Raw genomic sequence first — 24678 nt, 5'->3', positions numbered from 1 at the left:
AAAAAAAAAAAAAAAAAGAAATTAAAATTAATACTTTAACAATTCTGTTTTGCAGTGTTAGTCAGTAAGTGACTGGCTGATCCCGTAGAACGATTCCACCTTATCCCATAGTCCAGCCAATGATGCGATTCACATTTGTATATACGCAGCTAATCAACGTCGTTGACAGGCTATGACAGCGTCCTTAGCATTTCAGCTAGCAAATTTTCAAAATTGGAGTTCATGTTATTTTTACTTCCAATAGTGTTAACATACTACACAGGTCATGAACAAGATTTTTTTTTCAATTTTCATTGAAAGTGGGCTAAAGCAGTTATTTAAAAGTAGTCTAACATAAATGTAAATGCTGTAATTTGATTATTTTAATAAACCATGTAACTTTGATGGATTCGATGCTGGCGTGACCACAGTGCACACGTCTACTGTTGCTCAAAGTGGTCCAAGGGACCGCTCAGGGAGTTTGTGTGTTCACTCAGACACATGAAAAATTAGAGGGAACATCGATGTAGACATGACAACACAGAACACAAAGACATAGACACATGACATATTGGAAAAACATGGAACACAAGGAGAACCTACATAGACAAAGAGGCATAGAAGAAATGTAAACCAGATTTAAAACTCAACCAAGACAAACTAATAACAATACTAGAACTTAACATATCTCAAGTAATACAAAATAACTCAATTACACCCTTAACTTAAGAATAACACCTGAATTTAACATTAATTTTAATATAGGAAAACGACCATACAAGATAAACTCAAAAACACTGAGTCACCGACCCAGCCCCTGACAAGGGTAGATGTCAAGAAGTAATTCTTAGGGAAGGAAAACAGGGAGAACATGGATAGGTATTACAAATGTTTATTTAAAAAATGACTTAAAAAAACAAACAAGAAAGGTCTTATTTAGTGATTAATGCAAATACATTTTCATCAGTATGCCTGGAGGAGGTCAGGAGAGTGCTACAAATTTGAGTGCCTACAGATATCTGCAAAACACAGTGGATGATATGTCTGGTTGGGGCTGATTTTCACTCTGTGGTGTTGGGGATTTTGTCAAAAATTGATGAACACAGAAGTACTGTCAGATTCCATCTTTAAAGTGTTTAATTACTAATGTCACCATGATGATCCCAAACATAATGCCAATTTACTCAAAGTACCTGGATAGAGAAAAAACAAACAAACATAAACTGTCACGCTAACTGGCCATGCAATTTGACAATGACCCCAAGGACGTGAACAAATCTACAATTGGTTGGCTGAAAAAAAGAGGAAGAATCAGGCAGTTCCAATGGACCAGCCAAAGCCCGACCCAACTGAAATGTTTCGTATAAACAAATGCCTACAAACCTTGATGAACAACATCATAAAGAAGAAGGGACCAACATTTGTACACAACAATGACCGAGATTGATAAAGCTGTCCATAAAATGTTTTAGTTTTGCAAACTACTGCATCATTGGGCATACTTAAGTTTTCACAGGACAGCACAGAGTCCTACAGAAACTTTTTCACATGACTCTATAGATGTTTTCAACCTGTGTTACTCTGTCTAATGACCATACAAGTAACCAACATTCAACATGCATTTCCTGGGAAAAGAGAGATTTATGGAGTTAATTTGCAGCTGCTGCTGAACCTCAAGGAGCCCTGCTGCACCATACTGCCGATCCAATTAAAAAGTTGTAATTATGATGACCAACATATGGGTTCAAAAGAATGCATAAGCCCATGTGGTGTAAGTGTTGATGTGTGAGCACATAGAGTCTCTGGGAGTCTTGTGGAGTTCCAAACCTTGAGGCAATGCAGGTAATATCTCAGTTTTTTGCACTGAAGGTAATATCTTAGTTGTAGTCTGATATCAGTATCTCAATGCTTTCTTCATCAACTGAGCAGACATAAACACATGGCTTGTGAAATTATTTATACTAAAAAATAAGCAGTTTACGACTGCACATTGTCTAAATAATTATATAACAACAAAATGAACTTGACTCTCTTTCTCATCTCATCTTGTAGATTGTTCACTGTCAGAAAACTGAATGCTAAGCTCTGAACCTGTGACCTGGTTACATCACAGTCTATCCAACTGAAATGTAAAGAATGACACTTGAACAGTCTTTCAATATGTTAAATATGTGTCTGAAAAAAAATGCACTTCTTGGACTATAGTGTGACACCTCAACAAAATAATCCCACACATGTTGTTATGCCTTGAATGTCATAATAAGTTTCATGTAAGGTGAATTTGGTGTAGCAAATCCACAGACATCAGACAGGTTTAAAGCATGCATGCATAAAAGGGTTATATTTTCACTTTCTGTCTTAAAATACATGCAACCCAATGCACTGCATGACTTTTTATTTTACTTTACTGTTTTTCAGAGTAAAATCAAGCATCCTGTTACCCTTTAAATGTAGGTGTTATTAACATATTTTCCCCTTTCTAATCTGTTTTTTATTAGATTACTGGGTCAACAGCCTATTTATGACCTTTTTACATTACAATAACATTTAGTCACATGGACCAAAACAATAGTGTCTACTCTTCCTAATGAAAATCTCAGTATATGAATCAACCCACGTTGATTAACCTTAGAGCTGTCCATTTGTGTGCCAATGACATTTCACATGTTTCTTTGAGATTTACTCTTCATCTGGTTCAAGAAGTGCCCATATTCTGGCACCTTCTGCACTCTTTTCTGCAGAACCCATATGCTCTAGTACAGTCTATCCTGTCTGAATGATAATTAAGCATCTTTACACATCTGAGAAGAGGTTGTTGGAAGCTAACCTCTTCTGTGACAAGGTCCAAGGCTGTATGCTTATTTTTCCAATCTGCAGTCCACCTACAGTGGATGGCCAAAATAACAGGAAAAAGCTTGCAATAAAATGCAATCCCAAGCAATGCTATAAGCTATGGCCACAAAAATCTCATCACATTTTTCTGACACAGTCTCAATAAAATCTAAAACCTGCTTGTTATTGTAATGCTGCTGTATGTGCTAAATGTTAAGCCTGTTTTCCACCTTGTGGTCGAATCCTCTTCCATATATCTTACAAATGTTCTTAGACATATTTACATAAGCACGGGAGACTGGTTTTATTCTAGTGTTTCATCTGGACTTGAATTCATGCCGATATGCGGTGGCTGGCATTCTGAAAAAGCCCCTCAGTGAATGATTATTGTCCATAGTGAGGCAAATTTTAATTTAGTTTGCTTTGCAAAACAGCACCAGAGAGATTTCCACTGTTCAATTAGATACTTCACACCTCTCAAAGAAAAGGAAGGATTCAGGAAACAAGGGACCTAAATTGTAAAGGGAAGATTTCAGATTTATTTTGTGATTTATGCAGCGTAGCGGGATACCGGCAGGTTTATGTGGTTTACATATTAATGAAAGATTTTCCAGATTGTAAGGCTTATGAGCACCGGGTGTATCTCCTCACAACTTCTAGACATTTTTAGTGTTACCAGATTATGTCAGAGTTTCAATATTTGTAGAAGTTTGTCTTTTGTTTTGTTTTGTTTTAATATAGATATATTTAAATAAGGAGAGATTACTTGGAAGAACTGAACATGATTTATTGAGGTAGAGAAAATAATGTATTTGTCGATTACACTCCGATGAACCAGAAGAGAGTCCCGGCAGTGACTAGATTTAGGACAGGACCCCCCAGAATCTAGAAACAGGTGGTGGTGAAGATGAAGGCTGAGGCTTGAATAGAGCTCTGTCTGAGGTGTCTAAAGGTTGAAATGGGGTGAAGGTGGATTGCATGAAAGAAGTTTGAAAATGGGAATGACAGAGAGCACAGATTTAACCATGTGAAGCAGAGGCTGATTGGCTCAAAGAAGGCATGTATGAAGAGGACTGGAGTAGAGTAATGAAGTCAGTATTGAGATTAAGGGGAAAGTGGTATTCATGTAAAGAACAGAAAAGCACTCAAACTCCCAGGAAGGCCGGCAGATGAGATCTTCCTTACTACTCTTACACATGAGCTTCATATAAACCAGCCATGTGAATTGGTCTTGAAAATAGGTGGGGAAATATAAAGCTAATGAACATTTGTCATGCAAAAAATAAATAAATAAATAAATAATAATGCTGTCATAAAATTAGATGTCAATGAAACCAAAGACAGCAGACTTGATGTTTAGGCTATCTAAAAAGTAACTTCACCTGAGGTGTCATGTATTTCAGAGAAATCGGTGTAAATAGCAATTGAGAGATCACACACAAAATATGCGTGGCATCTCTTTTATGTGAGATTTATAGCCGACACTCCTTCAAGTATAACATGACATGAAACACCACTTTCAGTTTAAATAAATCCAAAAATGCTTTTCTGTTATCAATATTCAGACACCAAACAAGCCATACCTGTCAACGCACAAAACAAGTGACAAGTCTTCACAACAAGCAACAATTGTGCAGAAGACTGGAGATCATAAAGGTGCTCTGTTCCCTTGGAGGAATTTATAGCTCAATAGGGCAGGGAGCTTGCAGCAAGGCAATTTCCTGGCTCCACCAAAATGGTTCGAGACACGGGTGTTAAAGCACCTGTGGGGGGAAATTCGGCCCATCACCAAAATCTCATTAGCTACAGCACTGCATGTTGGCATTACAATGAAATGGCAGATACTTCCATTTTAATTATTCAGTGTTTGCAATAAAGTTCTTTAGTATGTCCAGCGAGGAAGATCATAGAGCTTAAATGAGCTGAGCAAGTATTGAAAGAAAGTGTATTGCAATAGCATGGTTGCTTTTTATTTTGTGTAAAACGCTCAGTACAGCAAGGTTGAGCAATAAAGTAATACCTAATGATTGATGTGGGGGCTGTGGTGTATTTTGTTATTATTTTGCTGATACACAATAGATTTTATAGATATGACCAATTTTCTTTTTCATTCAATTCACTTCAAAAGTAGCTGAAAACGTATCTAGTATATCATATATTATTAATTTACTGTCATTGTCTTTTGACATTTTGCAGGTTGAGAGGTCACATAAATTGCAGTGTTTTTGTTTATAGGTTGACCACCTCACCTTTTTGGTCCAAACTCAGCTTAAACTTCACTTATCTGAACAACAACTTAGTTGTGATTCTCCTTGTGCTCCAACATAGCCTTTAAGGAACTTTGCAACTCCTGAGTTTTGTTGGTAAAATCTCTAAACTCAGTTTCAGTGTTGGGGTCCTGAATTTTTGAGTCTTCCTCTTTCTCATTGATGACCTTTAACCACCCAACATCTATGAAAAGAATAAAAAGGAATAAAGAATAAAAGAGATGCTTACACCATTGCCAAACCCCAGTCAGTCTTTTTTTTTTTTTTAAATAAAAAAAAAATTATTCATATAAATTGCTGCTATAATAATTAAGAGGATTAATTTGATTTAATTAAATTGCAATTTTTTTTGTTTTGTTTTGTTTGAGGTTTTTTTGTTTTTTATTCAGGAATAATAATAATAATAATAATAATAATAATAATAATAATAATAATAATAATAATAATAATAATAATAATAATATATTATATATATTATTATTATTATTATTTAATGACAACAGTGCACTGAAAGCAACTAAAAACATTTAGAATATGTATAAATAAGTGGACTTTCTTTGGACACAGGCTGGTACACGAGTTGAGTGTGTTGAGTAGAGGATGCACCCTACTCCTTCATTGTGGTTGTTGGAAATCCAAAATAACAAAGGTCACACAAAATTTCAAATGAAATCCAAAGCATGAGGTAAATCCAGGAACACTAGGCAATAAATAGGAATTAATCGAAGGCAGAAGCATGCAGGAGTAGACACGATAACACAGCAAAAAACAAAGGAATATAGAGCTACTATAGTGGTAATATGGAAAGTACTTGTAAGATTTAAAAATAATACACAAACTCAAGGAAGAGACTTAAATATAATCCAATGACATGGGGGAAAGCAAACACAAAAGAAAACCCAGAAGCATCCAAATATAACAACAACACTACATCATTGCAAAGGCAAAAAAAACCCTCATGCACAAATCAAATATAGGACAGCACAAGAAAATAAAAATACATGAGTGATCATTACAAGACTTATGAACACTGTCTTTGTTTGTGATTAATAATGCTGAAATCTTTGAGTTTTAGGATTGGGCAAAGATTTTCACGGACACTTTCAGATCTGCTTACTGTAGGTGATTACATACATCTTTTCAAACAGTATGAACAAAAGCCCAAGATGCTTGTGTAGTTGGAGGACTTTTTTTTTTTTACATCTAATTATTGCATCTTCACTCTGAGAGTGTAGTCGGTAGTCATAATACATAAATTATAAATAATAAAACTTGCAACACCTAAAAAGTTTTTAGCCAAGGAAAGTGGAAAAAAGAAAGGAAAAATATTTGTTGAGTAACCTGAGGCCTTTTCTATTTTGAGAACTTTGTTCCTGACCTGAAATCCAACACTTTCAGTCAGCCCATATAAAATAACTTCATCCTAACTTATTATTACTATGAGAAGCACAATTAAGAAGTACTACCTTAGGATTTTGCAGTAACTACAAGAAGCAGTGACTGTGTCACCTTTTTTTGTGTCCTAAGAGGGATAGTGTGCCTCTCTATATCTTTTTTTTTACAAACATCTCTCTGTTAAAAAACCAAAGACATAACATTGTGAAAACTTGTAACACATGTTACATGGATAACAGCATATTTCACATGGTGATATAATTGGAAAAAAGACTTTATATTTACAACATTCATCAAACAGCAAACACAATCGACTTGTTTTCAGCTGTTTCGCCAAAACCACTGAAACACTTTGCTTTCCTTTATTTTTTTCTTACCATTCAAGTGTTGCATAAGAAGAACCCACTCGGGTCACCATGCTCCAGCCTCTGCAGCCTTCACACAGAGAGGCTGCTGCCCTTGGCTCACACCTCCATCAATAATTACTCGGCTTTAAAGCTTACTTTTGGAAAGCTGTGGTCTGTTGTTAATTTCCTTCTGCATGAGAAGCATGTCAGTGGGTACCCTGTGGTGTAATTCACTGCAATGAGGTGATTTTCAGACTAAGACTAATATGGGGTTGGGCAGGGTGAAGGTTTAGGAGAGGACAGTGATGACACATCAAAAAAGGGCTTTACAGTACAGGCTAAGTCAGCTGTATTTGCTTTCAATTAGTTCCAAAACTTTTATTTGTATCCCTCACCAAGTCTGGATGTTAGGAAGTCTGACTTAAAATAATAGCGCAGTTTAAATAGCCACCGACAGAGAAGGAAAGGAGCCTAGCTTTCAGAGATTGTCGGTTGAGTGAAAGGATCCCTTCTTGACGTCTAAACTTTATTGAGGCTCAATCTTGTAGTGTGGTAAGTGAATCTACTTTAGCACACTCACAACTAACAAAAAGACAGTACTGAGAGTATCTCCACAGCGGATCATTGTTTTTGAGAAGAATACTGCTCCCTTGCCTGTCTTGTCACTAAAATAGGGCAGCATCAGCCTGAGATGCTTTGAACACTCTGACATGATTTCAGGAGGCATCTTAAGGGAACAGAAATATAAGAAATTATCTCTCAAAGGTGTCGGAACAAAGACAAAAAAGTTGAGGACTGTTGAAAGTTTATTGCTCTGAAGCCAGTGTATAACTATTTTCAGCTGCACAACAGCTGAACGTTGTCAGTGGCTAACTGAGATATACAAACCTGCCCACAAGCATAAACATAACATGATCGTCATTACAGAGAGAAACTAGATCCCATCTCCACAGAGAAATATATTGATGGGGAACTGTGGAAGATAGCAGCTAGCATTTTCCCAGATTCATACGTCCCAGACATACAGTATTTGGAATACTAAAGTTTTGTAGACACATGTTGATTAATCTTTTTTTTCTTCTCCTTCAACAAAATAAGATGCCATAATCTGCACTTCTGAACAGGCTTGATTTTTGCATCGTGCAATCTCTCATTCTGCTCTCTTCATTATCACCATTCACAAAATCTGCATATCTCGGGGAATTAAAAATAATTTCAAAGAAACACAAACTCAGGACCTTCTTGCTGTGAGCCAATGGTGTTAACATCCATGCCCAATATTACAAGAACAAAACATAGCAGCCAATATGTCACTCTCAACAGATTGCATAATAAGGTAATCATATGACTTTCATCGAGAATGTGAGAGTTCAAGCATCATCTGTCTTTTGCACTTTTCGAGGTTCTTTATTTGTCACATGCATAATTATACAAGTATAACACACAGTGAAATGTAACCTGACACGCTCCTCGACATGTGCAAAAATGGGAGGGTAGAGGAAGAACATTATATATATATATATATATATATATATATATATATATACGGAGGAACATCTGTCAAGCATCATCTGTCTTTTGCACTTTTCGTTTACTTTCTCCTCTCTCTTGCTGTTTAGTCACTAAAATCTCTGCTTAGGTTTAGGTAACAAAACCCATGGGTTGGGTAAAAATACTCCTTTTCAGTACAATAAACACGCTTTAAATGGCAAGCCTTTCCCATCTACAAACAGACCTCACTGACATTTCCATTGGGAGCATCAACACAGATTCATCGTGTCTATTTCAGACGTTGCGGTCTCCTATTGAACTGTGTCTGACTACTACACTCTGAAAAATTACACCAAAGGGGTACTCAGTGCATTACAATGTTAGGCTGATGGGTCCTGACCACGAAATCATGTGACAACTAAGTCATAAGAGTAGGTTGTAGCAAGTTCTTTCTTTGAAGAATGGAAAGAAAAAGTAACAATCACTCATGCACCCACTGTATCTGTGGCAATAACTAGAATACTATTACTGAATTCAGCCTGTTTCATCATGCCATATGCACCAGATTGACCTTTTTAGTCAAATATAGCAAGCGCACAGCACAGCAAAGCTCTGCAGTCTTGAGCATTTTTTTTACCATCAGACTTTTCTGACTCACATTTTTGGCCATCAGACATTTCTGACTCACAAAACTCCAACTGCAATATGACTAATACAAACTTGTTATAAATGTAGAGCAAACAGGTCTTAATGTGTTTTTTGGTACAGTAGATAATTCATTCTCAGTGGAATTTAAACCATGTTTATAATCTGGAATCTGGAGTCTCACTTCATTAAGCAAATAACCATCTGCTTATGAACACAGCGTCTTAGAAAAAAAAAACAAGACAAGACTTTGTGGGGAATGCAAAGCAAACCATACAAAATGTAGCAGTTAGACTGCAATTGTTAAAAAAGGAGGTGTAAAAAGTTGGAGACTGGCAGTCATGGATGACCACACTGATCTCCATATCTTCCAAACACAGCCTTGTTCTCTGGGGTCACCTTGTCTGACTGCTCTGGTGCAAGGGGCTTCATGCATAATCCACCATTTACTCCCATGCTCTAAAAACACAAGGCTTATAGACACACAAAGCTTGAGTTACGCCAGCAAAGCTCATGTTCCTGTGTTGATTCACAACTAAAACACCCAGGTGGCAAGTTGAACACATGAGGGATAGACACAGATAAAGCTGGAATTACTTGTGTTCTTACAATGTGTGATGGATGCATGCAACCACACAACTGAGATACTTAGGTAATATTCATGTGGTCTTTTGTATTATGTTTACGTTATGCTCTAAAGCTTCTGTGATCATAAGTTAACTAATTTGATATTTTGAGTTACCTGTAATGCATGACAGCACTAGCTATAGCCCAAATGGTGGCATAGACTTTGCTTTGCATTGTTTGTTATTTTATATAGGTATATGTTATATTGATTATATTTCTGCTCTTTCTGAGTTACCTGACCTCCGCTCCAGTCCTTCCTGGTTTGGCTGAAAGAGGAGGCTGAGGGTGGAGCTGGTTTAAATGCAGAAGCCAATAAAGTGGACTGAACCATCTATTGTGATCATGCAGGGGGAATGGGGTTCTTCTTGAATGATGGTTGGCTGTTATCTCTTTAGTTTTCACCTTTGGTGTATATAATGGTTTATTCATTTGCTATATAACTGGAGCTGTTTCTCATTTGAGCAGGTCAGTTTGTTGAGTTATGGTTTTGTTAAGTGACTTTTGAGTAGCGTTATGTTATGTTAACCTCTTTTACGGGCCCACTTGGTTCTTAAAAACTTTATTTTTGATATCTTGAATTTTTGTAATCATCTTGTCCTTTTTGGGGGTATGATAAAACCCATTTTTTGAAGATTACATTTGTGCCTGTGTGTTCCTGGCTGCTTGGATCATGACACAATGACATGATTTGCATGAAGCCTTGGAGAAGAGAAAACTGAACAACCTGATTATACTTTATTTATTTCTTGTTTTATAAAAGGGTTTAGCACGAGCTGACAGAAATCCAACCAGAATTGTTTGTTGATGTAACTTGTTATGCAAGTAAACAAGATTCAGGTGCTTGAAAAATTAGTTAGATCTCAAGATTGAGTCATTTTTTTCATAACTGCGGTATAGCTTCAAAATGGTAAGGGGAAAAAAGAAATGCAACCTTGGGCTTTGTTGGTAAGAGACAATCGAGAGACTTTTGGAAAAACAATAAGTCCCCTCATCCTTCACCGGTCTACAGTGACAATGGGGAAAAATACTTATTTTATGATCAACACTGTGAAGTTGAGAGTGAATGACAGCTTCATAATGCCTGAGTGTCAGTGGTCTTATTGAACCTGTTCTAGAGATTTCTCCAGGGCAACTCTACCAAATTCATGCACAGCAAATCCTACATTTCTTTTAGTCACAACAGTACCAAAGGGCCTCTTTGGTAAATTTCTCATGCTTAGAAAACCTTCATTAAAAAAAGCCAGTCATGTCTGTATATTAAATACAACCTGATCCTGATACAGGCATCTCTGCAGTGGATGAGGTTAACAGGCTTTAGTAGTGAGGTGACAGATACTTAAGAGAACATTAGCTAACTTAAAAAATGCATAGCACCATATATACAGCACAAAGGCAATGGCTTCCAATATCAGCAGCAATTTAAATCCAATATTCCGGTATATCCAGGAATACTTAAATTGGTTATTATGGACATGATGGCATATATTTATATATTCAGTGTTTTGAGGTACATCAAGTGCTTGTTCCTGTCTTGGCAGTTCTCTGGAGATCATTGTCATGTGTGAGCACTTTATATTAAAAGGACTGTTTGTGCTACTGTTATAAATGTGTGTTTAATCAACTCATGAAATAGATTCTGCACAAAATTCAAAATAAGCAGGCCAATGAACATAAGGAAAACACTGGGAATGATAACAGGCAAATAAGAAGACAGGATGACAAACAGCTATGATCATGGCAGAACTACACCAGCAGGTTCTCATGACTAAACCATCATACCATTCATTCGTTCCTAGGGTTTCAATGTCACCTATACAAGAGTTTTTGAAATGTTTATCTCTGAGTGTATCCACTGTTGGTGATGGAGAAAGTCTGTATTAGCAGGTAGGAGGCCTTGATTGTTGGCTAGGTAAGTGGAGTGCAATTCTTTTCTACTATTAAGGTTCACTTTGTCTCAGTTTTTATTCACGTTTCCAAATATGGCTCGACCAGGATAACAAAACGGCCTGGTTAGAAAGCAGTTTTGTTATCAATATGGGAAAAGATCAATAGTTGTTTTAAATGATACCACATTGACATAGACAGACAATCTTTTGAGTTCATTTTTGATGAGGATCATATCATGGATACGCAAACAATACACAATTCCATGGAGGGTCACACAGACACAAGGAGGGAAACGGTAAAAAGCAGAGGGGTGAAAGAAAAACTAAACCATAAACCTAGCACCATGGCCCTGTTTTGATATTCATCTGCTTTTGCCCAAAGTTAGATGTTTGTCTAAAGTAACTCTGGTCTAAATCCAGTGAAATGAATAATTTCTAGGCCATAACAATAATACATGCTGAAATAGTCAGTCGAATCCACGGAAAGCACTAAGCATGTCTTGTAGGAGTTTGTAAACTTAAAACTGGCCCACAAACTCAACTGGCAAAAGTCATTATGCCACAACCGACTGCTATAGTTGTTTATCAATTTCTATTGATGAATTATCCAAAAAAAGAGTCTTCTGATGCTTTGGATGTTCTAGTGATAGAAGGCAGGCAGAGTTCTGTATTTGTCAAATCTGATTGAATTTCATACTCAACCGATGCATTAAGACCATGGAGAATCGAGTTATTTGATATCACTGTGAAATAACTGTCTAATTTTGGAAACCCAGTTTTATCACCATTTTTCTTTTCAGTTTAAAAGGCTGAATAAACATCAAAATGACCAGTTATTTCTAGAGGCACTGACCAAGGAAAGAGTGCTCAAAGCTCGATCTTTTTGGCACGTTTACTCAGAGTGATTCATCCACATGTTTCATCAGTCTGAGAGAATACTTGCACCATTATCTTAATCGCTATTCAACACAGGTGGTCTAGTAGCTCACACTGTGCATCCATAAATACAAAGCCAAACATGTTCTTAAAATTCAAGGGTGTGAACAAATCATGTGATTTTCTTCTCATGCTTCATCCCCTGTGTTATTCCATGTTATACCATTAGTTTTGTTTTTACAGTCCACATCCAACCATAAGTATTGTGTTTTTATGGTACGGTATAGCTCATATAATATTTAGCATCTATAAATTCTGAAAAACAGGCCGAACAGTGTCACATTTTACAGTTGCCAAAAGTGCATCTCAAGGGTGCAGGCGTGTGAAACAACCTAAAGCTTTATTTTTATCTTTTGTTTTTGATAGTGAGACGGGTTCTTTTATTACAGCACAGCCAGCATTCAAGGACAGAGGATCTGTCTCCATACAGTGTTTTCTTTTTTTTTTTGTTTTCTGAGAGTGGTTTATACGTTTTTACTAAGTATGGCACTGTGATGATATGCTGTCACTCTTGTTTCCTTTGTCCCGATCAAATCAAGTTTCACTCAGCCTTCTTTTTTCTTTTCTTTTGGTTTGTTTGCTGGTTTTTTGCTGTTGTTTCTTCACAGAGTGCTTTAGATTTTCTGTATATGCACTTACTATGTTTAAGAAATTTGAGGTGTCTATGTGTTTGAAGAATGACAAATTGAAAAGAGACTGGGGAACTAATCATAACCGAGCACCAATAGCTGCTTAAAATCTTTGCAATAACAGCTTTTGATAAAAGTCCTTCAGACATTTAGACAAATGCTACAATTCAGTCCTAAGCAAAATTTGTAAAACATCTTTTTTCCAACACCAGTGTTTGATATGTTTACCTCTATTCTTCTCCATAATTTACTGGCTAGTTCTCTATCATTGAATTGGAGATTTAACCTTGTTTGTTACCACTTTAATCTGCAGATTCCACTTCACCATTAAGAGAACTGCTTTATTTATGCTGCCTGTGGGATGCATGAGATTCGAGCCATAACTAAACTCCCGTTTTCCTCTTTGAAGTTGATATTCAGGGTCGACCAACTGTGCACAACAAATTTATGCCTGGTTTGCTTTGAAAGGCACCCTGTTGTTCTTTCTCATTTTAGAAAGGTGTTCAATGCATATTTCCTCCCTTTTTATTCCTTTCATTTACTGAAGAGGGAAAATTAGTTCGCTGATATTAACACATTTAAATGTAAACACAAGTATAACATTCAGGCTCTCTGAAAAATAGTTGTGATTTAATGTTTTGAATGAAACTTAAATAAAATCTTCTGTCCTCATCACATTCTTCTTTGCACCTAATTAATTGTTGAAAGTCTATAAATGCTCATCCTACCATCTCAGAACATTTACATGACCGTATCCTTGAAATGTTCAGTTTAGTTCCATCACATCTGAAACTTGATGGAAATGTGCAGTTAGACTATTAATAAAAATAAAAATGAAAAAAACAAACAAACATGTATGTTCCCTTTATTTCTTAGTTTTCTGTACATTTGTCAGCTATGTCACACTTAAATGTCAAAATCATCAAACAAATGTTCATTTTAGACAATGGTAACAACTGAGCTTCTGTGTTATTAGTATTTATACAGTAAATATACTTCAGAATGACTCACAAGGTAAAACTAATGTTATATATGAAATGCTGCATAAATCTTTTTTTTTTTTTCAAAATTAGACAGAGGTGTTATTTATATGCAAGACCTCTTTAGACACATGGTTGCAACCACAAGATCCGAGTAAATCACCTGCTTATTACACCCCCATTTGACACAAAAAGAGATAAACTGGCATTTTGCAGAGCAGCATTTCACTCTGTCTGAACCCTGACACAAACCACATCTCTTTCAAACAGCAAATATCAGTGAGACAGGGACTGCTTAACAAAATGCTGCCAACCACAATAATTTCAGGTTTGTTTGTTTTTTAATTTTTCTTCGTTTTTTTTTTTTTTGGGGGGGCACACCTTAAAATTGTTTACCTTGTACTTGACTTAAAAGACTTAAATGAACTCTGTAATTACAGTGCAAACCTTGCATAAACATTGGCTTTTTCATTCATTATAGAGTGAGGCAGTTTGCATAGGATACACGGTTTGTTGAGTTTGATTACATTCTTTGTAAAGCAATAAAAATTAGTTTCATCCTTTTTTTTTTTCTTCTTGAACTGGTAATGAGAGTCTCATCATGCAGAACAGAGTTACACTGCAAACATCTGCACTTATACCTGAACGAGGTGGCCGGTTTCGAGGTTACTCTAGTCTTCCATTCCCTCTTTCTCCCCCTGGCAGTTAGTTGGTAGTAGTAGTGTGCATCTCATCAGTGAACAAAACTGACATGGGTAATGAGTTTCCTCATTCCCCCTTGGCGAGTATCTATTTCAGCAACGAAGGTGCTTTTGGCAAAGTCGAAGTCATGTCTCTTTGTGCTCTCTGTATCATTGTCTCCAAACAATTGAGCCAAACTAATTTTCAATTATCCCAACCTAAATAGAAATATAGAATACCCGTAGTAATGACTCATAAACCCTGATAAATGCTTTGTTTCTATACTTAACACGAGGCTTGGGGTGTTTTATGTGGTCTTATTTTCATTTTATTCCTAATAGGACCAATCAGTATTGGTATGCTGCACACACAGGACAGCTTCCTCCTAAAAGGTAGTACCTGCAATTGCTGACAAAATCTCATATAAATGATTATGACTATGATTATGTATGATGCATACTGCTGCTAGAGAGATTAAATTAATTAATAAACAGAAGTAGCCTGTATAGAAAGACTTTCTGGGAGTATGTTTGATGCCAGGTCAAGAACCTAAAGCTCAAATCTAACCACACCACGCTGTCCATCTCCAACGATCAAGGTCAAATAGATATTACACCTTGAGCGTTTTAACGTGGAATCATATAGATCAAAATCTGCAACATGTTCACCTCAAAACTATCTTAACTTTTAGAAGCAGACACACTTGAATGAGAATAAATGTTTAAGTTATCTTCCATATCTATGTACAGATTTTTAAGTTACCTCACATGAATACAAGATAACTTAGAAACATTACAGATGATTCCTGGTACTAAAAACTGACACAATTCAAAAAGGAAAAGAAAGAAAAACACAAACAATAGTTAATTAAATAAATAAAATACAAAATAGATGACACACTAGACATCACAATAGTCGTCATGTCATCTGAGACACTTTATTATATACTCCTTCTGTTATCAGTCCTTATTTCCTTCATAAATGCCTTAGTTCTTGGTGCTGGAAACATGCGTAGAGATTTTGCTCCATATTGATACAATGGCATCACAAAGTGAACATGACAGCGAGTGAGATCATTGTCATGTTCAAGAAACCAGGTTAAGCCTTATGACAGGGTGTGTTATCCTCCTGGAAACAGCCATCAGAAGATGGGTACATTGTGGTCAGCAAGATTACTCAAGTAAGCGGTGATGTTTAAATATTGATTATCTCATATAAAGCTTCCCAGTGGGTGTCGCGAAAATCCCCCCCCCCCCTCCCACACACACACACACACCGTTTTTACCACCACGGTCAGCTTGAACCTTTGATATGGAGCAGGATGGAACTTGCTTTAATGTTGTTCATGTCAAATTCAGAGTCTACCATCTGAATGTTGCAGCAGAAATCAAGACTCATAAGACCAGGCAGCACGTTCCTATCATCTGCTGTCAAACTTTGACAAGCCTGTGTGAAATACAGTCTCAGTTCCTGTTCTTAGCTGAGAGAAGCAACACCCAGTGTGGTCCTACGCTGCTGTAGGCCATCTTCTTCAAGGTCAGTGGTATCATGTTCTTCAGTATACATTAATCTAAAAAGTGGAAAGACAAGAGGATGTTGCCTTCCTATTAGCTTGAGGTAGTCTAGGCATTTTCCTCTGATTTTGTTTTTTTTAGAACTGCTGCTCACTGGATAACCTGAAAGCTATGACATCTTCAAAGTCACTCAAATCACCTTTCTTCCCCATTCCAATGTTTGATTTGAATTATGTCTTGATTATCTCTACATCCCTAAATTTTGCATGCGATTGGCTGATTAGATATTTGTGTAAACGAGCAGTTGAACAGCTTGAACGAGTTTGCCTAACAAAGTGCTCAGTGAGGGTATATAAATTCTTGCATTTTGTTGTCCATAAATTAACTAAACTAAATGATCTTTTTTACTAAAATATGAAATATTAAATTGTCAAAGTGTGACAAAAAGATACATGTATTCAACGATGAAAACATAATTATTATTATCAAGCTGTCTGAAAAGCATTGACAGTGAATGTCATTTTTCCCAGCAGCAACTGCAGAAAAGCAAACACGCCATGTCTTTGTGCGGTAGCTGGGAAAGGCAGCTATTAGCAAAATAATGAAACAAGGTAAATTAACATCACTTAGTTTCTTTACATAGCTTTTATTATCAGATATTTCAATAATTATCGTAAAATTTCTCTCACAAGCAATGTTCAAAAGATTCCTAGTTTCTTGCAGCACATTCAGAGAGATAGTAAAATAAACACAAGGAGAGAAATGTGGTGAAAATAATCAAATAAAATGAATGCAAACACATTGTTTCACAATTCACAGAAACACAACATCTAAAAATGCTATGGAAGTGATTAAACACATTTCTTTGATGAGACACAATGGGGAAAACTGAATTTTAGGTGAATAACAAGCTCAATAGATTCTAAAAACATGCACAGTGGCAGAGGAAGATAATTAGTAAATTTGATGCACCTATTGTTAAGGTTTTCCCCATAACATTTATTTAATCCTCGATGTAGGAACCAGGACTTTGGTTAGAAGAGCAAAGGCCTTTGAAGCTAATATATCCAAACAGGCATTTGTGATGTAAGAATTTTAAATTAAATTATTTGGCCTGAAGCGATAAGAGGAACTGACAGACTCTCTTTTGAGCTTTTCAAAACTTGTTTTGCAGAATTCTGAAACATTCAAAGACAAGATAAAAAGACTGAGTCATGCCAAAGTATAACAAGTTGTCCAGAAGGATATGAAACCAAGGATTAGTTTCTCTGTTGCACTTTGTTGCATAGAGTTTTACTGCAAATACCCTGAATGCTACTCTTCAGCGATGTTACATAATGTGGAAATAATAAGCTTACAAATGAATTACTTTATTCACAGTTCTTCATCAGAAATGTTATTTTGCTCCTGAACTGGTCATGATCTCTAAGTGGTCCCAGGGTTTTGATATTGTTGGATTTAGGATTACTTTTTATATTATTTGTTTTTTGTGATTTCTACTTGGGTCTTAGATCTGTTTAGTTTAGGTTTGTTTAGGTTTGTGTTAAGCATTTAAGTCTTGGAGTATTTTTAGTTCTATTTGCTCTTTGTATTTGTTGAGTTTAATTAGTCCCCTTAGTTTTTCCTTCAGTGTCATCCTCTTATAGATTCACTTTCTTAAGGTCGTTCATGTTTCTGGGTTTTGGTTTGGTTGTCACGCAGTCATGTTTTACTTGGTACTCTTGGCCTCTGTCTCCTTGTTTAGATTTAATTTAGTAATCCTTCCTGCTTCCACTTCTCTGATTACTACATGTGTATAAATAGTCCAGTCCTCCTCAGTTTTTCCTTGCCAATGTGTTTCCTACTATTTGCTCCTGCAAGACTTGTGTTGCTTTGATTATGGACTTTACTGACTTTGTGATTTTTGTTTTGGACTTTAAATGTCCTTTTTGTAATCTGATCATATTTTATGTATTTTTTAAATTCAAATTCAGATTTTATTCGCCACATACACAATCATACACGGTATGACATGCAGTGAAATGCTTGTTGCTGTGGAATGCCCGACCATACGGTAAAAATTTACAGAAAAAAGAAATAAGAGTTACATAACAAGATTTAAAGAATAAATTAGGAATTGAACCCAAGAAGTAAAGTCTGAACTAAGAATTAAAGTTACATTTTAAAAAAATGTTCAAATAAGCAACTTGAAGATTTTTTTTAAAATATACGGTGTGCAAAGTAATAGTTTACAGTAAAATAACAAGTTACTGAGGTATAGTAATAAGCTACATTATTGTTATTAGAGTGCATGTGCAGTGGTGTGATGTATGTCCTACACCTGGTTCAGAGACCAAGTAGCCTGAGGGAAGAAGCTCCTCCTCATTTTCTCTGTTTTGGCCATACGGGAGCGGAAGCGCTTCCCAGACTTTAACAGTGAGAATAATCCGTTGTTGGGATGGGAGAGATCCTTCATAATGTTCCTGGTTTTGGTCTTGCACCGCTTAGTTTAGACAGACTGATGCAAATGATGCGTTCGCCCGAGCGCACCACTCTTTCAAGAGCTCATCTGTCTTGCTTGGTGCTGTTCCCACACCAGGTGCAGATGTTTCCCATCAGGATGCTCTCAGTGGTGCAGGAGTAAATGCGACAGGTAGAAGTCTTGAAGTCTTCTGAGGAAGAAGAGATGCTGACAGGCTTTCTCGACCAGGGTGTTATTGTGACAGGCGCATGACAGGTCCTGGGTAATGTGGACATCCAGGTACCGGAAGCTGTCCACTCTCTCCACTGGCATGCCACTGATGTTTAGGGGCTCATAATTCCTCGCCTGCTTTGTACTGAAGTTCACAATCAGCTCCTTAGTCTTGCTGACGTTTAGGAGGAGGTTGTTCTCCTGGCACCAGTTCTCCAGGTTCCTAATCTCCTCCAGGTAGGCCTTCTCGATGTTGTCAAACTTGACAGTGGAGGTGGTATGTGATGTGGCTACACAGTCATAAGTGTACAGTGAGTACAGCAGGGGGCTTAAAACACAGCCCTGAGGTGCTCCAGTACTGAGTGAGATCAGGAGGGAGACATGTCTTCCCACCCTTATTGATTGGGGTCTGCCTGTGAGGAAGTTCAGGATCCACTGACACACTGTAAGACCGAATAGTAATAGTTTGATAAATGAAATGAGTTCCAACTACTTAAAAACCTGTTATAAGTTCATACACCTTTATTTTTTTGAGTAGTTTGAACAATTTTGTTTTTTCAAGTTATCAGTACTTGAATATATTGATTAGTTTCTAGCATTGCGCTCAAATAATTTGAGTTTTAACACTGACGTCACTTACGTGCCTACATACGTACCTACGTGCGCCACCTGTTTCTTTATGAAGTGCTGGCAACCATCTTGGATTCCTCGCTTCGAGTGCGAATGCCCGCTCATTACCCCGAAAGAAACTTGTGGAACGTTAATATCCGAACAGAAATAAAAACATTTGTCAACGGGTTTTTTGCGGCATTGCCTTTGACGCTGGATAAAGGAGGGCATGCTATGGTATGTTACGGACTTTTGAACTGGAACAGCTAACCCTCTGCACTTGGCTAGCTGCATTTACCGCCTTCGCGGCATCTTCAGGAGCGCTTTGTGGTAAGTTTTATTTTTTCTGAAACTATAGTTCTCCGTTGTAATATGGGTTTTTATCGTCATAAATGTACAACTCTAGCAGGCATTTAATAATTACATGCATGCGTCGTTTTATCCATGTCGGCTTGGCCCCAAAGTGTTTGCATGAATTATGCTAATACGCTCATATTTAGTATAATAACACATTATTAGTCCCAGGGACTAATAATGTGTTAATAACTTTTCTAATCTCTTACTATTTTAAAAGAAGTCTTTAGAAGGCATTTCTGGATTTGCAGATTATAAACTGCCTTGTGGTTAAATTGTTGAATCAATATGCACTGCTGCGCTGCTTCACACTTAGCGCATACGTGGATATTGATATTGGCTAGCCCATTTGCTAACTAGTGGAACTTAAAACTTACGTTTAGTTCTCTGGAGTTGTACATATTAAAACTGGGGCAGCAAAATTGTAGGCACAGGACATACTTACAAAAGCAGTGAATAATCATTACATAATTACGCGGTAGAACTTGGTTTACATTGCAAATAGTTATGTATACCAAGTTGAAATGTAGAATCTTCTGAACTGTAAAATTGTTGTGCCTGGTCTATTTTAGGTTAGCTTAAGGGTGAATCCATCAATAATATATTTACCAAACAGTTATTTTTTCGTTTTATTTTATTCTGATGCCCAGTGTTCATTAGTGAAAGACTTAGTTTTTTATCTGTCAGGGGCTGGGTCTGTGACACAGCATTTTGAGTTTATTTTGTATTTTTGCTTTCTTATGTTATATTGAAATGAGGTGAAGTTCTTGTGTTGTTGTTGTTATTAGTTAAGGTTTAGTTGAGTTCTGGGCTGGTTATGTTTCATCTGTGTCTCCTTGGTTGTGTGTCTTTTCTGTTCTCTGTGTAGTCTGTCTTGTCTTCTGTGTTTTACTGTTATGTCCATGCCAGGGCAGAAGTAAATTTTCAGGGGTGAAGATGCTGTTTACCTTGACCAGCTAAGACTACAGATTGTAGATGAAGTCGAGAAAAGTGAAAAGAATCCTGATTACAAAGCTGATGCTCACAACTTTGGCCTTGCAATGCAAAGAGATCATCAATGATGACCTACCAGTAGGTCAGATCCTGGATTGCTGGCCTACTCTGAAATCCCAGTCCCAGGTAAGAATGTATATAGATGTATCTAACAAGATGTATTTTATATCAACCCCTGTTATCTGGCCTGTCTGAACAAATTATGCCTTTGGAGTGTAAGGATTTTGATGTATTTTGCAAAGATTTATAGACTAATTGAAACTTGTAAACACAAATGTATCCTGTGTGTTCAGATCTGTGCAGAATTCCACAGGATTACAAACCTCCACCTGAAGAACCACTTTTATGCTGTGCTGGACCAACATGCTCCCCGGCTCCAGAGCTTATTCAGAAAGAAAGCTGTTTGCACAGGGAACGTGTCTGATGTCCTGTCTCAGCTCTTCAGAAGCTATAATCTCCAGGTTAGTGAGTTTTTGTCTTGTTTTTTGAGCTTCATTTGATTTGATCAATTTTTCAATTTTAATTACCATTCTTGACTAGGTTAGCCAATAATTTAAAATAAAAATTTTCTTGTGATGTAGGAACAAGCTGATATCCATGCCCAAAGTGCTGGTGTGCTTCATGCCCTCTCTGCCTATTTGTACGAAGACACCTCTACCTTCATCAAAACATGGGATGTAAGTTTTGGACAAAGTTGTGAACAATATCTTAGTAGCATCCTTGTTTAGATTTCTCAAAACATTATGACACTTTGAGAGTTTGAGAAGCATCTCCATGCTTGGATCTGTCTACAACAGTGTCCATGTCACATAATGGAAACACTACATGTTTTTAATGTGCGTAGACCTTCTATAATGTTCCTAGCCCAACCATACATCACTGTACAAATGAAAAAAATATATAACTCCTATTGACTTTCTGTTGTTATTGCTACGAAGAGGTATGACTTTGCTTTACTAAAAGTACTATTTTTGTCAGTTTGTTTTCTCAAATCTTGGTGTGTTGTGGCTTTTTTGTTGTTCAAACAATTGATTTCTGAGCTAGTAATAATCCAGAAATGTGACTTGTATAGATGAAACTAAGAGAAATAGGAATGCACTAACATGTAGTAATTTTGTTTTCTGTAGATGATGCATTCTGATAGACCAGATATTAGTGAAGTGCCACTTGGACTCCTCCTGATCAGAGCCAATTCCAGCGATGCAACATTCTTCTGCCCTGAGAAGACTGCAGTTTTGGTCGAGGGTAACATGATCATTGTTTTCACCACCCTGGCTGATGCATTTCTAGTAATATTTGGACTGACTGACGTCCTGCACCTAAGCTACCCAAAATGTTTGGCCAACATTTTTGACTTTATTCAGAAAGTTTTGATGGGTCTGAAGGGTGGGAAGTTGAAGCCCAAAGTGCTGAGTCTTAAAAATGATCTTTTGGCAGCAGAATAATGTCCAGGATTCCTACACAGCCCTCAAGTGCCTGTTAAAGCAAGTAATTCAGTTTATCATGTTTCCAAGTCTGGATAAGTTTTTTATAAAAAGAGAGAATAGAATAAAGAAATCTTTGCAGACTCTGTTTCATACTTCATTATCTAAAAGCCACATCCAAAGTAAAAGGGGTGATTTTATTATTTTTATTTATTTTTTTCCCCCCATCATCACTTGTGTTTTAGTTGATTTTGATTGTGTTTTTAGTCAGATAACTGTAAATCTATAGAGAAAATGAAGGACAATCTCATTTCTGGCTTCTAGGTGGGATCTTGAATGTCACTTAAGGAACGTTCCTCCTGAACTACTCATAACTGACATAAGGCGCTAAGGAGGTTTATAACACTTTGTTTATGTCTCTAAAGAAGTATTTTTCTATTTAAAATTTTATTGCTTTGTTGTTGAGACTGTGATTGCACTCTACAAATGTGCATTTTGCATAACCACAGTACTGGCATATTAAAAAGGTTACCAATTATATTTCAGTGTATTAGCTGCACTATACTATTACTTTCATTCGGTTTTCCCACCTAATAATGCAGGATTTTCTTTTCCTTTTGTTTGTTTTTTTAATAAAAAGGCCATACTCATGTGTTAATCAAATTTGAATACTCTTAAAACATGTTGTGAAATTCTTTATTTCTAATATTGTAACCTTGTGCCAAAATTTCTGACATTATTCCCTATAAAATGTGGTGGATTTATGTCTTTGGGCTTTTTGTGTCAAAGTAACTCAATAAATCTGTAACTTGAATTTATATTTTCTGTCTTATGTTTTTACAAGTGTAATTATTTTGGGCACTTTTTTTTTTTTAATCAAATTCAAAACACAGTAGATTTGGATATTACAAGCATTTGTATTTAAAATTTTTGAGTTGTATTAGCTTAAAATGGTTAACATTTTGAAACTAAAAATTAATTCCTTAAAGTTACTTGAGCTAGATTTGTACTTGAAACTCAAAATATCAAGTAGAGAGTACTAAACCAAAAATGTGGATATAACATAAAAACATTTATCAATGGTACTTAAAAATATTTATCTAAAGCTAATAAATAAAGTGTGTTTATTTAACTTTTATTTTTAAGTTTTAGTTACTTAAAATATTTTATGTAATCAGTTTCACCAAAAGTTTTGAGTAAAATTAACTTATTGGGTTTTACAGTGCACAGTGATGAGCTGAGTCCTAGGTCCTTCAACTTGGTGAAAAGCTTTGAGGGAATTATTGTGTTGAATGCTGAACTGTAGTCTAGGAACAGGACTTTGATTTATGTGGGACATAAATCAAATAATATAACACAACACTGAAGCTGGAAATACTTTATCTAGAAACTTATACACTTTAGATATAAATTAATAATAAATGTAATAATAAGGATAAATAAATGTTTTGCTTTGTCGTAGTATCCTCAAAGAGCTGAACAAAACCCACTGCCATCTAAACTTGTTTACATTCCCAAACTACATTAGCTTGAAGCTTTACTGACCAGTAGCATCTCATGTGTTAAACAGATGTAGCCGGGGGAATTTCATTGAGCACAGGGGTAATCACAGAGATTGTGTAATCCAGTGTATATTATGTGGCTGATATAATCATTTGGTTGTTTTTCATTAGACCGCCGTGTTTTCGAATTTTGTGCACTGACCTCAGTGGGTGTTGTGGGAAATCAGCAGACCACTCAAAATATATAAAGCAAGGGTCATCACTATAATAATTCAAGCTCAGTCTTCCTTCATTCTTCTACATCATATGCGCCATATCTTTAACATTGATTCAATCTGTCTCCATTTCATTTTCTCTATCCGCTGTGAGCCTGCTATACCTACAGTAGATGTAAATAAAGTGTTATTTCACACTTCTTTTTTTTTTGTTTTCAATCTGTCAGAGTTTAATTTAAATCAACATCAGATAGGAACTGTCAGACAAGATCTATGCTTATCAACATGAAGAAAACTGTCAAACGTGGGAAATAAAATGTCTATCTTATAAGAATCTGGATAATATCACAACACATACTGATGATGCAATGTCAGTGCTGTAGTTTTGAAATACAAACAGAATAAAGTGTTACTAGACAATTAGAGCACTAAAATGAACAATTCTCTCCTAAGCAACAACCAAATCTGACACAATCCACAGAAGACTGAGGAGAGACCATTGAAAATAAGTGTCTCAACACTCTATTCCACTTTATTCCAGTGCCACAAGGCTTTAGGTGCACGGTAACACATAAGTGCATAGCCAATGGTATTTTTTTTGGCAGAGCTGTAACCAGAGAGTATGAGAAAACTGTCTCACAAGAGGTACAGTAAGTCTTCAAGCAATTTGTGAGGAGAGACTCTTATGACTCTACAGAGGC

General features: G+C 36.3%; 1 protein-coding gene across 1 annotated transcript; it reads left to right on the top strand.

Moving 5' to 3' along the window:
• The first annotated feature begins 19555 nt into the window (after positions 1–19555).
• On the top strand, positions 19556–23479 carry LOC146567097 (uncharacterized). Its single transcript, XM_085286703.1, has 5 exons — positions 19556–19819; positions 20712–20962; positions 21130–21297; positions 21418–21513; positions 21964–23479. Exons 2-5 carry the CDS (start codon positions 20819–20821, stop codon positions 22279–22281), a joined length of 726 nt encoding a protein of 241 aa, XP_085142829.1. The 5' UTR covers positions 19556–19819; positions 20712–20818; the 3' UTR covers positions 22282–23479.
• The last annotated feature ends 1199 nt before the right edge of the window (positions 23480–24678 follow it).

The sequence above is a fragment of the Mchenga conophoros genome, linkage group LG9 (genome assembly GCF_057382185.1).
Source record: "Mchenga conophoros isolate Kocher_MC1m ecotype Shallow Benthic linkage group LG9, M_conophoros_male_GT1.1, whole genome shotgun sequence".
In the NCBI taxonomy this organism is placed as follows: domain Eukaryota; kingdom Metazoa; phylum Chordata; class Actinopteri; order Cichliformes; family Cichlidae; genus Mchenga; species Mchenga conophoros.
This window is presented reverse-complemented; position numbering and strand designations above follow the sequence as displayed.